This window comes from Oncorhynchus keta, chromosome 9 (assembly GCF_023373465.1).
Source record: "Oncorhynchus keta strain PuntledgeMale-10-30-2019 chromosome 9, Oket_V2, whole genome shotgun sequence".
NCBI lineage: Eukaryota > Metazoa > Chordata > Actinopteri > Salmoniformes > Salmonidae > Oncorhynchus > Oncorhynchus keta.
Genome location: NC_068429.1, coordinates 34527844 through 34544931, shown reverse-complemented (window position 1 = coordinate 34544931; position 17088 = coordinate 34527844). Strand labels below are relative to the sequence as shown.

At 42.1% G+C, this 17088-nt stretch overlaps 1 protein-coding gene across 1 annotated transcript in view; it reads right to left on the bottom strand.

Annotated features, from left to right (window-relative positions):
* LOC118387601 (leucine-rich repeat transmembrane neuronal protein 4) overlaps nt 1–16489 on the bottom strand; it is a 128684-nt gene extending 112195 nt beyond the window's left edge. The window contains exons 1-2 of the mRNA XM_035776134.2: nt 15754–16489; nt 1831–3389 (exon numbers count right to left, since the gene is read on the bottom strand). Of these exons, the coding sequence (XP_035632027.1) occupies nt 1831–3389; nt 15754–15757 (1563 nt within the window). The 5' untranslated portion in view covers nt 15758–16489. The remainder of the gene's footprint in view (nt 1–1830; nt 3390–15753) is intronic.
* Between the last annotated feature and the right edge of the window lie 599 nt (nt 16490–17088).

Below are 17088 nucleotides of genomic sequence, written 5' to 3'. Positions count from 1 at the left end.
TTTTTTTTGTATCCTGTTAGCAAACACGGTTTTGCTTGTCGCATTTTCAGGCCTGAATAAATATGAGTTGTCCAAAAGAAGAAAGGAAAAAATGACCTGAAATTGCAGATGAATATTAGTGTATCCTTTTCCTTTGAACTTGTTGAAGACCCATTTGAGCAATTCCCTACCTTGTAAATATTGCGTAACACAGCGTATAAAAAAAGCATATGAGTGTTGCCAAATCACCAAAGTCATAAAATCCACAGCCAGACAGACAGACAGACAAACACACTGTCTTCAAAGGCATACGTCAGAATACAAAAAGACACTTTTAACAGCATCAGAGCTAAACGGTCACAGTGAACACAGAGAATACGCCTTGAAACACTGATCCAAGACCAGTTTAACCAGACCTGATTGAAGACCATTTACAAGTTATCTGAAGAAAACAACATTTCATAAAATACAGTTCTGAAAATAAACAAACTTTTTTTTTGGGGGGTGACGCAACATAGAGGACAAAAGAAACAGTAGGAGCAAATGTAAACGTTTAAATGACGTGAAATGTATGCTTGGTTTCTATCTGTTGAGATTCTACTATGTTGTCAAAAACAAGGTGATTCCAAAAGAAAGAGAAGCACCGGACTTTGTCCCACAGTGTGTTTTATCTTTTTGTTTGTCTAATGATTCATTTGTCCAGTGAATTCAAACATTCCCAGTCGCACTCCTTATGGAAGTTTTAAACAATTAATATTTGTAAAAGTACATGCATGTGTGTGTGTGTGTGTGTGTTTGTTTGTATGTGTGTGTGTGTGTCTGTTGTACACCTGTAAGCTAGTCAGAGGAAGCTGTGTATGATGTTTTTACCGGCATCCATTGTGAGTCTGGGCTATAATAGTTGTAGGATAAAGTCATCAGTGGAGAGGGAATCTTCTTGCTGTCACAACAGTGTCCATTATCATTCCAAGTGTCTAGGGATGAATCTCCCCACAAACAAAGTGGCTAATTGAAAACAGAACTGAGATATGATAAACACAAACAAAAATGCCTTTGGCATTTTGGTGGGTAAAAACTGCACCTAAATAAGCAATTGAATCCACCTCTCAGAATACATGGGTAAAAACTGCACCTAAATAAGCAATTGAATCCACCTCTCAGAATACATGGGTAAAAACTGCACCTAAATAAGCAATTGAATCCACCTCTCAGAATACATGGGTAAAAACTGCACCTAAATAAGCAATTGAATCCACCTCTCAGAATACATGGGTAAAAACTGCACCTAAATAAGCAATTGAATCCACCTCTCAGAATACATGGGTAAAAATTGCACCTAAATAAGCAATTGAATCCACCTCTCAGAATACATGGGTAAAAACTGCACCTAAATAAGCAATTGAATCCACCTCTCAGAATACATGGGTAAAAACTGCACCTAAATAAGCAATTGAATCCACCTCTCAGAATACATGGGTAAAAAACTGTAACTTATCACAAACAAGCTAGTGAAATTATTCAGGATAGGAAATCTAATCGTTTGTACGTATTGCATTTCAACACAATGTTACATCAAAAAATGTTTTTCCTCTTATTAACAGAGACAAGGGTGTAAGTGAATAGCATAACTCTTCTTTGATCACAATGAAAACTACTCAAGGCAAGGATAGCGACATCCCACAAAGAGCACACCATTCCTTACCAAAACAAAGCTACAGCCAATCCTAGAGGGGAGATACGGAAATAAAGCCACTGATGTAATATCAATCAAAAGCAGTAAACATTTACCTCAGGTTGCCTCGCTGTGGAAGAGATTTGATTAGGAGGGGTGGCGGATGGTGTGGGTCATACCTCGCATTCCCTGGAGCCTGAGATGGTGTAGGTGCAGGAGCCAGTCCCATTGACAAGCACGTCCATGGCCTCCGAATTGGTGGGCTTGTAGTCCACATAGTACTCCTGCAGTGGGGAACTCAGCGTGCGCTCCGTCTCTCTGGCTTTTTTCCGACGCTTACGAGCTGCGGCCGAGTGCTCCTGCAGCTGTTTGACACTGCTGGGATAGCGCTTCCACGAAACGTAGATCACCAACAGGATCATCACCACAGACAAGAACAGGGCAACGCTCCCCGCCACTATCTTGTGAAAGGACACAGGCTCAAACTGTTCAGGTGGTGGCGCCACAACCGAGGTAACAGCTGGAGACGTAGGGCCTCCTTTGGATCCCTCCTCCCTCTTCCCACCTTGTGTGGGTGGTGTGGGGTAGACTGGGCGGCGCTCTGTCTGGTCTGGGTCATTAGATGGTGTGGGTGGGGCGCTGGCCGTGATGGGTGTGATTGAGTTATCCCGGCACACACTGTGGGTCTCAACAGCATCCATGACCTTCTCTCCCTGCGCTTCCTTGGGGGCAGCGCATATCATGTTGTTCTCCTTGTTCCCCTTGAAGTTCCTCAGCCAGACCACCAGGGGGCAGACCACAGGACCACAGTCCCACACGTTCCCCGCCAGGCTGATGGTGATCAGAGAGATCCAGGCAGACACAGTCTCCTGGGACACGTTGGTCAGCTTGTTGGAATCCAGATTGAGTGTTTGAAGGTTGGGCAAGCATTGGTAGACTGTAGCATCCACCTCTTGCAGATCATTGCCAGACAGGTCCAGCTTCTGCAGGGAGGTCCAGGTCCAGGTCAGGCCCTGGCTCATGGAGCGGATGCGATTCCACTGCAGGTACAGCGCCCGCAGGTTGTAGAGGCGTGGGAAGTGGGAAAAGTTTATCTTGGAAAACTGGTTGTGCTCCAGGTGCAGCTCGGTCAGCTTCAGCAGGCCTGAGAAGGCGTTGCGTGTGATGCTGCGCAGGCGGTTGTAGCCCAGGTCCAGGAACTCCAGGTTTCTGCAGTCCTGGAACAGACGCACAGGAATGCTTTTCAAGGAGTTGGAGCGCATGTGCAGGCTGAGGAGCTTGCGGAGGCCCTGGAACTGGCCCGGCTGCAGAGATGCCAGTTTGTTGTAAGACAGGTCCAGGTTGCGGAGGTTGGGTACAGGGTGGAAAGTGGTGTTGTGGAGCATTGTGATCTTGTTTGAGCTCAGTATCAGCTCCTTGAGCCTTCGGACGCCTTGGAAGGCCAGTACGTCTACAGAGGCAATGTAGTTGTGGTCTAAGTAGAGCCAGATGAGCTGGTTGAGGCCCACAAACTGTCCAGCTCTGAGACTGACCAGACTGTTGTAGCGTAAGGACAGACCTTGGCAGCCCCCTGAGAGGTTCTTGGGCACATCGCGAAAACCGCTGGACTCACAGTAGACAATTTTCCCATCGCAGCGACAGCTCTTGGGGCATGGACGCTCGCTGAGGGACGGAGATGCTGCCAGCCACACCTGCATGAGCAGAGGCACCATAAGCCAGCGGCGCCGCATGGCAGAGGCTGCAGAGAGGGACAGAGAGAGAGAGAGAGAGAGAGAGAGAGAGAGAGAAAGAGAGAGAGGAAAAAATATTTTTACTGAAAGTGTCTGACAACAACCCATCTGGTTGGAAATGGTGTAGAAAATTGTGGTTTTAATTTGGTTTTAACTGCAATCGACCAGAATTGAGTCTTCCCACAAGCCGCCACAGTGCTTGAGCCAAAACTATAGATGTCTTAAAAGCAAGCTGAAACACAGCAAATTCAGGAGCTGGCGATTGTGTATACAAATCCAGAGGCGTATCTATTTAGAATCTAGCCACTACACATTGACCCATAACAGAGCGGTTAAGGGTCTGAGTAAATCATGGTGTTCACTTCCAAAAAGTTTAAACAAAGGAGTAAGCTCCCTATGGAATTAAACAACTCTGTGTCCAAACAAAATACATACATGTATACTAACCCTTTGAACGCACATCATTAAATAAGCAAACGCACAGACAAAAAAGGGAAACTGATCACGCTGTGCCGTCTCTTTGGATATCCTGTGATCATGACAATCGGTCAGTATGAAGATGTAGGATCTTATTTTGAGCCAGCTTTCTACAGCAGGAAATGAATCCTGCAGCAACAGAAACTGTGAATTGTTATGTGGATTATAATTCATAGACATTTTGGCAGGGGTTGATATATTTTTCTTAAGGGGAAAATCAAGTCTGAAATTTCTAAGTGGAAATTACAAACTTCAGAAGCCTTTTTTAAACCTCAAATACACTACAAGTTTAACATTTCCAGAAAGTTCTCCTGGAACAGGGTGATAAAATGAAGATCCAATATCTGTACATGTAGCCTGGTGTGATATCGGTCTTCATCCTTAGGTGAGAGTGAGCTGTTTACATTAAAAGCGCTCCCCTTACAGAGTCACTAACGATCTGTTATTAAGGGTGCATTGATTTTCTCCTGAGGAGTGCATCCATTTCTTATGTGTGCTCTTTTCTCTGGGCTAAACCTCCGTAATGTGATAGCCTGTAAACATCCTCTAATCAAAAGATAGGATGAATGTCTGGTTTAACATAGTCCATAGCTGTGTTTCATTGGTTATCACATGTGTATGTCATGGTGACAGTCCAATCATCCTAGGTTTTGCTCTATGAAAGAAAATGTGACCGTGATGTTGTCTGCATGATAACGTTTCGAATGTGTCGCAAAACTGAACAAATTACGAGATGGAATGAGACCAAGGAATACAATGCATTTGATGGTACTTGGGCTTCAGTGCAACAAAATGTATGTTCTAAAATTCAGATTTAAATGTATCATCTCGGGGTAACAGTTTATCAGAATTAATTATTTGATCAATGGAGGCCGAGAAGCATCCTACAGCACATGAAGAGGTCCATTACCTTACGCTATATTTCCATTTTCAGAAATGTTGGTAAATTTGCTTTTATCATTTAATTTAAAAATGATATTTTCATAGCATGGGGTTGTTTGATGACAGACATGTATTTGTTAAAGATCGATCACTTGATGGTTTCATTTCAGAGAGACAAATAATCATGTTTTTTTTGCAAAATGCTATTTATCCACCTCACTCTCAGAGAAACAGGTAGTACTACTAGGTTTTACACACATTCAAATGTAACAAATAACTAAATTTTTATTAACAGCAGGCTGCATCTTCTGTTGAATTTCTACATTTAAAAACATTATTTTTCATTGTATGTATATTGAATTATTATTTGCAGTTGTCATAAGGTGAATGCACCAATTTGTAAGTCGCTCTGGATAAGAGCGTCTGCTAAATGACTTAAATGTAAATGTAAATGTCACTTTGACAATGAACACACCCTGAAAGCACTGAATGGTATTGTGCTACCACCTTATTTAATAGACCTACAGCATGCAGTAGGATGTGGCGATCAGTTGATTGACAGGTGTACTGTAGAACGATAAACTTTCCTCTAGTGTGGATGCTCGCCAATCCGGACAAAAAACTTCTTTAATATAACTAAAAAACCTCGCTACTGCAATGCTGCCATCTGTAGGATGCTAACGAGAGTGCTTTGTTAAGGACGATGTTATGGAAAAGTGTTTGTTCACATCCATCTACGTCAACATTTATAACTGGCTGATGCCATAATCAAGGTCTGGTGAGGTCAGCATAATGCCAGGTTATCTGATAGGAGCCGCTACAATGCGTTCTAAGTACATTGACGGGTCTTAATTGCATCTTGAGATTGAGAAAAGGTTTAAAGTTAAAGTGTGGCCCCACACTCTTAAAAAAAAAAATCTAATTAGGCAAACCAACATTATGGAAACACAACAATGTTTATTAATTGTAAAATACATTTAATTGCATATTTTTCTGTGTTTTCTGTGTGATAAAACAAGGTGTGTTCGTCAGATTCAGTGTGCATTTACATATTCTCCTAAAAGAATCGAGTGAGAAGCAATTCAACTCTCAAATGTTTTCATGTGCAGCTTTATTAAAATAGATTGTGAGATACATAATTTAGCTTGTACCCTCTTCACTAGGCACCTTCATGCCCTGATTAACACTATGTGTGGTTTAATGAGCGGCCCATGCACTAATGCTTCACTAAGTCATCTTCTTCTCCTCAGCTTCTTATCTAATTCAGAGATGAACAGAAGTTGCCCCCAGAGGTGTCACTCATAAACTGTGTCTCTATTACCACCTCTCTACCATGATTCCCTTGTCATTACCATTTGGTTACAATATCATATTGGTTAACTGTCACCTATTAATTCCTAGCACTCTCCCATTATCACTTCAGTTGTTTATACTACTTTCCCCTTGAACTGCATAGGCTGTTTTTTTGCCTGTTCCAACCCATACAAGTCAGTCATTCACACCTCTGCACACCCTTGATACACCTTAGCTTTTTATTGTGACTACCATTATCATACTGTGCAAGGACAGACTGTATAAATCCATTTCTGTAACAGAATCACTCAGCTGCTACTACTACAACAGCTACTACTAATACAACAGCTACTACTACTACTATAACTACAACAGCTACTACTACTACTGCTACTGATCCTACTACTACAACAGCTACTACTACTGCTACTGCTCCTCCTCCTACTACAATAGCTACTACTACTACTACTAATACCACTACTGCTACTGATCCTACTACTACAACAGCTACTATTACTACTACTGCTCCTCCTCCTACTACTAATACTACAACAGCTACTACTACTACTACTACTACAGCTACTGATCCTACTACTACAACAGCTACTACTACTACTACTACTACTGCTACTGCTCCTACTACTACAACCACAACAGCTACTACTACTACCACTACTTTTAGTATTTAGTATTTAATAGGATACCCATTAGCCAAGGCAGCAGCTTCTACTCTTGGGTTCCAAACTGGAATAAAACAATTACAACAAAACACAACAAAACAAAACAACAGCCTACATCGCAAACAAAATAATACATCATATAAGACATTATTACTTCATTTTTTACACATGTAAAATCTAAAATGTACAATACAACGGGTGTCTCTTCATAGTCCGACGTGTGCCATGAGGTGCTGTTTAATCTGTTTTTAGCGGATTTTATTTCTCGCTTGAGTTACTTGATGTGGAAGAGAGTTCCATGTAGACATGGCTCTATGTAGTACTGTGAGCGTCCCAGTTTGTTCTGGACTGTCTTGTGGGGTATGTATGGGTGTCTGAACAGTGTGGTAGCTGTTTGAACAGACAGTTCGTGCTTTCAACATGTCAATGCCTCACACAAAGGCAAGCAGTGATGCAGTCAATCTCTCCTCTACTTTGAGCAAGTAGAGATTGACATGCATGTTATTGATATTAGCTCTCCGTGTACAATTAAAGGCCAGGAGGGCTGCTCTTTCTGGGCTAACTGTAAATTGCCTATGTCCTTCTTTGTGCCACTTGACCATATAACTGGGCAGTAGTCCAGGTGCGATAAAACTAGGGCCTGTAGGACTTGTTTAGTTGATTGTGATGTCAAGAAATCAGAGCGGCGTTTTATTACGAACAGACCTCTCCCCATCTTAGCTACCGTTGCATCAATATGTTTTGACAATGACAGTTTACAATCTAGGATTACACCCAGCAGTTTAGTCTCCTCAACTTGCTCAATTGCCACATTATTCATTACAAGACTTAGATGAGGTTTATGGTTTAGTGAATGATGTCTCAAATACAAAGCTTTACGTTTATTTATATATTTCTGCCTAGCTTATTACTAGCCACTGACTCTAAAACTGAGTCAGTGGCTAGTAATGACTTTAAAACTGCTATTTTTTTAATGTTGCAGTGATTTCACCTGCTGTGGTAGCTGACGTGTATAATGCTGAGTCATCAGCATTGAGAGCCTTCAGAAAGTTTTCACAACCCTCAACTTTTTCAAAATGTTGTTGTGTTACGGCCTGAATTTAAGACCTATTGGTAGATGGGTAAAAAAAGAAGCAGACATTGAATATCCCTTTGAGCATGGTGAAGTTATTCATTACACTTTTGATGGTGTATCAATACACCCAGTCATTACAAAGATATATGCGTCCTTCCCAACTCAGTTGCCAGAGAGGAATGAAACTGCTCAGAGATTTCACCATGAGGCCAATGGTGACTATAAAACAATTACGAGTTTAATGGCTGTGAAGGGAGAAAACTGGATGGATCAACAACATTGTAGTTATAAGACAAATTTAATTGACAGAGTCAAAAGAAGGAAGACTGTACAGAATAAAAATATGTTTTTAAATGCATCCTGTTTGCAACAAGGAACTAAAGTAATACTGCAAAAGAAAATTGGCAAAGCAATTAACTTTTGTCCTGAATATGTGTTAAGTGTTAAGTTTGGGTCAAATCCAATAGAACACATAACTGAGTAACATTCTTCATATTTTCAAGAATAGTGGTGGCTCCATAATGTTATGGGTATGCCTGCTTTCAGTAAACACTGGGAGGCAAATTCACCTTTCAGCAGGACAATAACTTTAAACACAAGGCCAAATACACACTGGAGTTGCTTACCACAACAACAATGAATGTTCTTGAGTGGCCAAGTTATAGTTTTGACTTAAATCGGCTTGGAAATCTATGGCAAGACTTGAAAATGGCTGTCTAGCAATGATCAACAACCAACTTGACAGAATTTTTTAAAGAAATATGCAAATATTCTACAATCCAGGTGTGCAAAGCTCTTAGAGACTTACCCAGAAAGACTCACAGCTGTAATCGCTGCCAAAGGTGAAGTCAAGGGGTATGAATCCTTATTGAAGGCACTGTACATAGAACCACTGACTCAAGGCTAGTGGTCATACAGTGCATTCAGAAAGTATTCATAGCCTTTGACTTATTCCACATGTGGTCGTGTTACAGCCTGAATTCACAATGGATTAAATGTTTTCTCTCATCCATCTACACACAATACCCCATAATGACAGTGAAACCGGTTTTTAGACATTTTTGCAAATGTATTGAGTCTCCCAGCATCCCCATAGCATGATGCTGCTACCCCAATTCTTTACGTTAGGGATGTTAGACAGCTGATGAGCTGTACCTGTTTTTTTCCCCAGACATTTCCCAATAATGGAGACCACTGTGCTCAAAGAATCTTTCAACACTCTCAAAATGGTTTTATACCCTTCCCCAGATATATCCCTCATCATAATTATATTTCGGAGATCTACGGACAGTTCCTTAGACTTCATGGTACAGTTTCTGCTCTGACATACACTGTCAACTGTGGGACCTTATGTAGACATTATGTCCAAACAACTGAATTGGCAACAGGTGGACTCCAAACAGGTTGTTGTGACATCTCAAGGATGATCATAGAAAATTGGATGCACCTGAGCTCAATTTGCAGTGTCACGGCAAAGGGGGTGTGAATTCTTACGTAGATAAAAATATTTCTATATTTCATTTTCAATTCATTTGCAAACATTTTGAAAAACATGTTTTCACTTTGGTATTGTGTGTAGATGGATACGGGTCAAAAGTCATTTAATCAATTTTGAACTCAGGCTGTAACACAACAAAATGTGTCAAGGGGTATGAATAGTTTCTGAAGACATTAGTAAAAATATAAAAAGTAACGGGGGCAAGACAGCTAGCTTGTGGTATGCCTAACTCTACCTGGTTTACGTTAGAGAGGCATCCATTAAAGAACACCCTCTGTGTTATGTTAGATAAGTAACACTAGATCCACGATATGGCAAAGGATGTAAAGTCAAAACACATGTTTTTTAAGCAGCAGACTGATGGATAATGTCAAAAGTTGCACTGAAGTCTAACAAAACAGCTCCCACAATCTTCTTCTTATCAATTTCTTTCAGGCAATCATTTGTGTCAGTGGCTTACTACTACTACTACTACTACTACTACTACTACTACTACTACTACTACTATTACAACAACTACTACTACTGCGGCGAGGATGATGGCAGGGATATGGATCCTTCTGTTATTAAACAAAGAATGAGAGGAAAAGCACACCACTGACCTAATGTACAGACAAATAAACAATAACTTGGCAAATAGGCACTATGCTATGATCTTTGAACAAACAAGTGGCTCATTGTTGAGTTGTCTGCCATTGACAAAACTGCTATCAGGCGCAGCCATGCACACATTGTGGCTGGACAGGAGCCTAACGCACAGGGAAGGCCATCCCATCAGACTAGCCTATGCCGTCCTATTAGTCTCCAATTATCTCTGAGATGACTGCCAGCCTTACTTTCCTGGTCCTTGGGAACCAGCGCTTCATGTCCTGTGTTCATATTGCCTCAATGCTCTGAGGAAACTCAGATGTCTTTGTGTAATTACAGAAATGCTCCGCAGATGCATTGGTATTTGCAGTTTGGTATTTGCAGTTACTGAAGTAGGCGGTCTACAGTACAAACAAGGTCAACTGGATGAGAGAGAGTATGTGGTGGATTCTCCTCAATACACCAATACCCAAATGTGCGTGCACTCATGCGAGCTCGTGCACACACACACGCAGGAACAGACTGTGTGTTAGTATAGATTTGTTTCTGCCTTGCATCTGTTTTCTAATTTCCCCTGGCGGAACAGTTCCGTCAGGGCAGAGTGACAGAGAATAACCAATCAACCCCCAGCCCTCACAACACTATAGATGAGTCTGTCACATCCTCTCTCAGAGCCACCCACTGCCCTCTCCAAGTCTTTCTCAAATATACATTCACTAAAGGCACGTGCTAGACCTCAGCACATTGGCCAATTAAGTCTCCATGGATAAACTTTAATAATTGTAATGTAAATATAACCTGATTGTGGAGGTACAGACATTTATTGATCTTTTATTTCATTTTATTTCACCTTTATTTAACCAGGTAGGATGGTTGAGAACAAGTTCTCATTTGCAACTGCGACCTGGCAAAGATAAAGCAAAGCAGTTCGACACATACAACAACACAGAGTCAAATATGGAATAAACAAACATACAATCAAAAATACAGTAGAAAAATATACAGCATGTGCAAATGAGGTAGGAAAAGAGAGGTAAGGCAATAAATAGGCCATGGTGGTGAAGTAATTACAATACAGCAATTAAACACTGGAATGGTAGGATGTACAGAAAATGAATGTGCATACTGGGGTGCAAAGGAGCAAGATCAATAAATAAATACAGTATGGGGATGAGGTAGATTGGATGGGCTAATTACAGATGAACTATGTACAGGTGCAGTGATCTGTGAGCTGCACTGACAGCTGGTGCTTAAAGCTAGTGAGGGAGGTAAGCGTCTCCAGCTTCAGAGATTTTTGCAGTTCGTTCCAGTCATTGGCAGCAGAGACCTGGAAGGAGAGGCGGCCAAAGGAGGAATTAGCTTTGGAGGTGACCAGTGAGATATACCTGCTGGAGCGCGTGCTACGGGTGGGTGCTGCTATGGTGACCAGTGAGCTGAGATAAGGCGGGGCTTTACCTAGCAGAGACTTGTAGATGACCTGGAGCCAGTGGGTTTGGCGACGAGTATGAAGCAATGGCCAGCAAATGAGAGCGTACAGGTTGCAGTGGTGGATAATATATGGGGCTTTGGTGACAAAGCGGATGGCACTATGATAAACTGCATCCAATTTGTTGAGGAGAGTGTGGGTGTCATTTTCTAAATGACATTGCTGAAGTCAAGGATCGGTAGGATGGTCAGTTTTACGAGGATATGTTTGGGTACATGAGTGAATGATGCTTTGTTGCGAAATAGGAAGCTCATTCTAGATTTAATTTTGGATTGGAGATGCTTAATGTGAGTCTGGAAGGAGAGTTTACAGTCTAACCAGATACCTAGGTAATTGTAGTCATCCACATATACAAGTCAGAACCGTCCAGAGTAGTGATGCTGGACGGGCGGGCTGGTGCGGGCAGTGATCGGTTGAAGAGCATGCACTTAGTTTTACTTGCATTTAAGACCAGTTGGAGGCCATCGAAGGAGAGTTGTACAGCATTGAAGCTCGTCTGGAGGTTAGTTAACACAGTGTCCAAAGAAGGGCCAGAAGTATACAGAATGGTGTTGTCTGTCTAGAGGTGGATCAGAGAATCACCAGCAGCGAGAGCGACATCATTGATGTATACAGAGAAGAGAGTCGGCTCGAGAATTGAACCCTGTGGCACCCCCATAGAGATCGCAAGACGTCCAGACAACAGGCCCTTCGATTTGACACACTGAACTCTATCAGAGAAGTAGTTGGTGAATCAGGCGAGGCAATCATTTGAGAAACCAAGGCTGTTGAGTTTTCAGCAGATCATTTGAAAAAGAAAGCATCCAGATTGTCTAGCCCAGCTGATTTGTATGGTTCCAGGTTTTGCAGTTCTTTAAGAACATCAGCTATCTGGATTTGGGTGAAGGAGAAATAGGGAGGCTTGGGCGAGTTGCTGTGGGGAGTGCCGGGCTGTTGACCGGGATGGGGTAGCCAGGTGGAAAGCATGGCCAGCCGTTGAAAAATGCTTATTGAAATTGTCAATTATAATGGATTTATCGGTGGTGACAGTGTTTCCTAGCCTCAGTGCAGTGGGCAGCTGGGAGGAGGTGTTCTTATTCTCCATGGACTTTACAGTGTCCCAGAACTTTTTTGAGTTTGTGCTACAGGATGCAAATTTCTGCTTGAAAAAGCTAGCCTTAGCTTTCCTAACTGCCTGTGCATATTTGTTTCTGACTTCCCTGAAAAGTTGCATATCACGGGGGCTATTCAATGCTAATGCAGAACGACACAGGATGTATTTGTGCTGTTCAAGGGCAGTCAGGTCTGGAGAGAACCAAGGGCTATATCTGTTCCTGGTTCTACATTTTTTGAAAGGGGCATGCATATTTAAGATGGTGAGGAAGGCATTTTTAAAGAATGAATAGGCATCCTCTACTGACGGGATGAGGTCAATATCCTTCCAGGATACCCCGGCCAGGTCCATTAGGAAGGCCTGCTCGCTGAAGTGTTTTAGGGAGCGTTTGATAGTAATGAGGGGTGGTCGTTTGACCGCAGACCCGTTACAGATGCGGGCAATGAGGCAGTGATTACTGAGATCTTGATTGAAAGCAGGTGTAGTTGGAGTTGGTTAGGATGATATCTTTGAGGGTGCCCATGTTTACAGATTTGGGGTTTTACCTGGTGGGTTCATTGATAATTTGTGAGAGATTGAGGGCATCAAGCTTAGATTGTAGGATGGCCGGGGTGTTAGGTCACCGAGCAGCACTAGCTCTGAAGATAGATGGGGGACAATCAGTTAACATATGGTGTCCAGGGCACAGCTGGGGGCAGAGGGTGGTCAACAGCAAGCGGCAACGGTGAGAGACTTGTTTCTGGAAAGGTGGAGCTCAAATTGTTTGGGTACAGACCTGGATAGTAAGACAGAACTCTGCAGGCTATCTCTGCAGTAGATTGCAACACCGCCCCCCTTAGCAGTTCTATCTTGTAGGAAAATGTTATAGATAGGGATGGAAATTTCAGGGTTTTTGGTGGTCTTCCTGAGTCAGGATTCAGACACGGCTAGGACATTCGGGTAGGCAGAGTGTGCTAGAGCAGTGAATAAAACAAACTTAGGGAGGATGCTTCTAATGTTAACATGTATGAATCCAAGGCTTTTAAGGTAACCTTAAATAATAGCGCCTGGGGAATGGGAGTGGAGCTAGGCACTGCAGGGCCTGGATTAACCTCCACATCACCAGAGGAACAAAGGAGGAGTAGGATAAGGGTACGGCTAAAGGCTAAAATAACTGGTCGTCTAGTACTTTCAGAACAGAGAGTAACAGGAGCAGATTTCTGGGCACGGTAGAATACATTTAAGGCATAATGTACAGACAAAGGTATGGTAGGATGTGGATACCGTGAGGGTAAACCTGTGCCTAGAGTGACAATGAAAGAGATATTGTCCCTAGAAACATAATTTCAACCAGGTGATGTCACCGCATGTCTGGTAGGTGGAACTAAAGTGTTAAATAAGGCATGTTGAGCAGGGCTAGAGGTTTTTTTGGTTGCAGAATTAGTTATTTCAGACGAATTTGGCATTAAACAACAGAGATGTCATGTCCATAGGGGGCAAGTGCCCCTCAGATTTGTTCTTGGGTTTTTAATAGTACTAGCCACCTAGCAATTTCATGAAGTTGGCTTTAGCTAGCCCAGATAAGTTCCCAATATCCCAATCTCATAACTAGCTACCAAGAAGCCATTTCAGGCTATCAATCAAGTTAGAGTAGCTAGTTTGTCTAACTATCTTAGCTGGCATGCCTGCTGGCAGGGTTGGTATACTTTAGAAAAGCAAGCGATAACTAAATGTAGGCCTGCTGAATAAGACTCACATTCCTTTAAATCTTCTACCAAGATATTAGCAGGGATGCAGAGAAGCCTATTTAGTTGATTTTGATAAGGAACCACCAGACAAATCAAGAGGTATGATTAGATATGCAGAAAAATACACATATTTTTTTACATCGATAAACATAATGAGTATGGCTCTAGATAGCAGGAAAAATCTGTTTAAGGTTTTGGCAAAATTCTCAAATGTAGCCCTTCTCCAGACCACCCCCCAGTCATCCTAACATAATTTGTGCCCCCTCAGATTTTTGTGGTGCATAACGCCCCTGGTAAACAATGTATCGATGCAGTGCAGTAGCCTGATAAATCATACCATCTTAAAAAATAATGGCACAGCATAGCCAGTGCATTTGACCATCTGTGTAAGAGTTCAATAATGGCTGTGGATAAATGAACTGCTAACAAAAACATACTGATGATTTCAAACACCAGGGGGGAAGCTATTAAAAAATCTAACCACATCCGTAGGTTTGCCCCTCATCACACACGCACGCGAGCACGCACGCAAACGCACCTACACACACACACACACACACACACACACACACACACACACACACACACACACACACACACACACACACACACTTGAGCGAACATGCTCACACTATTTAATGCTGAAATTTGCAGGCTGTTCGTGCTCCAAATGGCATTGTAGATGCTAGGTCAAATAACAAAAATGATCCACAATCATCTCTCAATGACCAAACAGCAAGAGAGCGCATAACAGACTGTCTTCAAGGCTAAACAAGGAGCAGGTGCACTAGCCTACTGATTTATGATATAGCAAAGCAAAATAAAATATGAATCGATTTTATTAGCACAATTTATATGCGTACTTCATCTGGATGTAATCCACTCATGAAACTGAAATGGTCTGTTACCAGTTAATGTTGGACATACCACTGACACTTCTAGATCACGAAATGAAGAAAACATAACCATGAATGGGCTTTCGAAAATTATGCAGGACCACGCTTTGTAAAGTTGACTTGCATCCAACATATGCCATAATTAGCATTCCAGTCCCAGTCAATGATCCGAATTTTCTTCATAAACCAGGTAAAAAGAAATAGGATGCTCCAAACCATATAGCTAACGAACGGATGCATGACACTATAGAGCTTTTTGTAAACCGAACAGTTATTCAGATGCAATCTCTGGCAAAGCTTGAACGGCATATTGGCGTATTTGATATGTGTCCAATTGTTAATCGCACACAGGCATTCATCGCCTGTAGTACAACAATAAAATAAATAAAATAACCACATTGCAGCTCTGCGACTCTGTTTGGCATATCCAGACTAAATTCATAGGGACAATAGCGTGCTGAACGTGTTTAATAACAGATCAAAAATAACAATGCTTTGGTATATATCATAGTTGCATTACACAATTTTAATCTGAACATACTAGATCTTTATGCACTCAGACACAGCAAGTCTGCTGGCATGTTGGGAGCGAATTTGAGGGAAAAGACGCAGCTTACCTTACTCTCGTTTCCACTACATGGAGCAGATATGATACATTTACAGGCACATATACTTACACATATCAGTTTATCTGTCAGCTCCTGTCCACAGGTTTTAAAGCCTTACAGCGCGCGACAGCTGAGTCCGCATGACACGCGCTCTCATCAGACGGTACGGTTCTAGTCCAGGACCCCAGTCGCTTCGCGCAGCCGCCGATTCCAACGCGCACCTGCCCGTCGCTGCCCCCGGAATATAAGCGAGTCAGAGGGGTATCCGTGTGTCAAGCATGTAGTTTCACCATGGAACATTTCTCCCGATCTAGTTTTCTACCATATCCATGCACATAATTCCCGCGTAAAATCGTGGTGTCCAATTTTAACAGCGCGTCTGAGAACAAACGATGGCACATCCAAGTCATATATCACAATCCAAAATAAGCGTGATAGCAAAGTTTAAAGATTCCAGTCGAAACGTTCTCATCACCCTCCATCCATCCATTATGGCATGATGCTCAAACAAACGATTTTCCCAAGAGGCTGAGTGAATATCAGCAGATCTCACCAGTAAAAAGCGACCCAAAATGTTTATAGTAAGACTGACAGGGAATTCACATTCCCCCCGAAAGAAGCTTACCCTGACCACAGGAGAATTCGAAGGGTATGTGGTAGTTTTACACGGTAAGCAAACCAAAATCATGCAGGATGAGCATTCCCCCTTTCACCCCTATTCTCTCCTCAATTCCAGAAGCCCATAAGTGTAAGCGTTTGAGTAGTTAACATCACGTCTGCATGTATCACGGCAACTTTGTCACGAAGAATCGGAATGCCCTCTTCTGGCGAGAGAGCGCCCCCCGAATAAACATATTTTCCTTGGCTCTCCCTCAGCATACAGTGCACGTCTTTGTAGGTTGTGTGTTGAAAGTAGGAAAAAATAATGACAGAGAGAAAGGGATATTATCTGATGCTGACCATTCACACGCTATTTCACGATAGGCTATTGCAATTTGCAAACTACATGCAATGATAAGCTTACCTGTTGCAGTTTTCATTTGGTTTGATTGTGCCATTTAATATTTTTTTTATGGTAGCCTAATGCACCAGAGAGAAAATGCAATCAGGGGCGTCATGCACCCCAAAAATCTGAGGGGCACAAAGAACATGAGGATGACTGGTAGGTGGTCCAGAATAAAAAATACAAAAATGAAAACACCTGAAACAGTGTTTTCCTGCAATCTAGATCCATAATAATTATGCTTTCTACGTTTACATTTTTTTGTACATTTTTCTGCATATCTACGCATACCTCCTGAGCTGTCTGTATCCTCCTGACTAGCGGTTCTTTTTTAAGGAACAAAATATGCTTCTCTATATCTCTGCTAAAATCTGGGTAAAATATTGAAAGGAATGGGATTC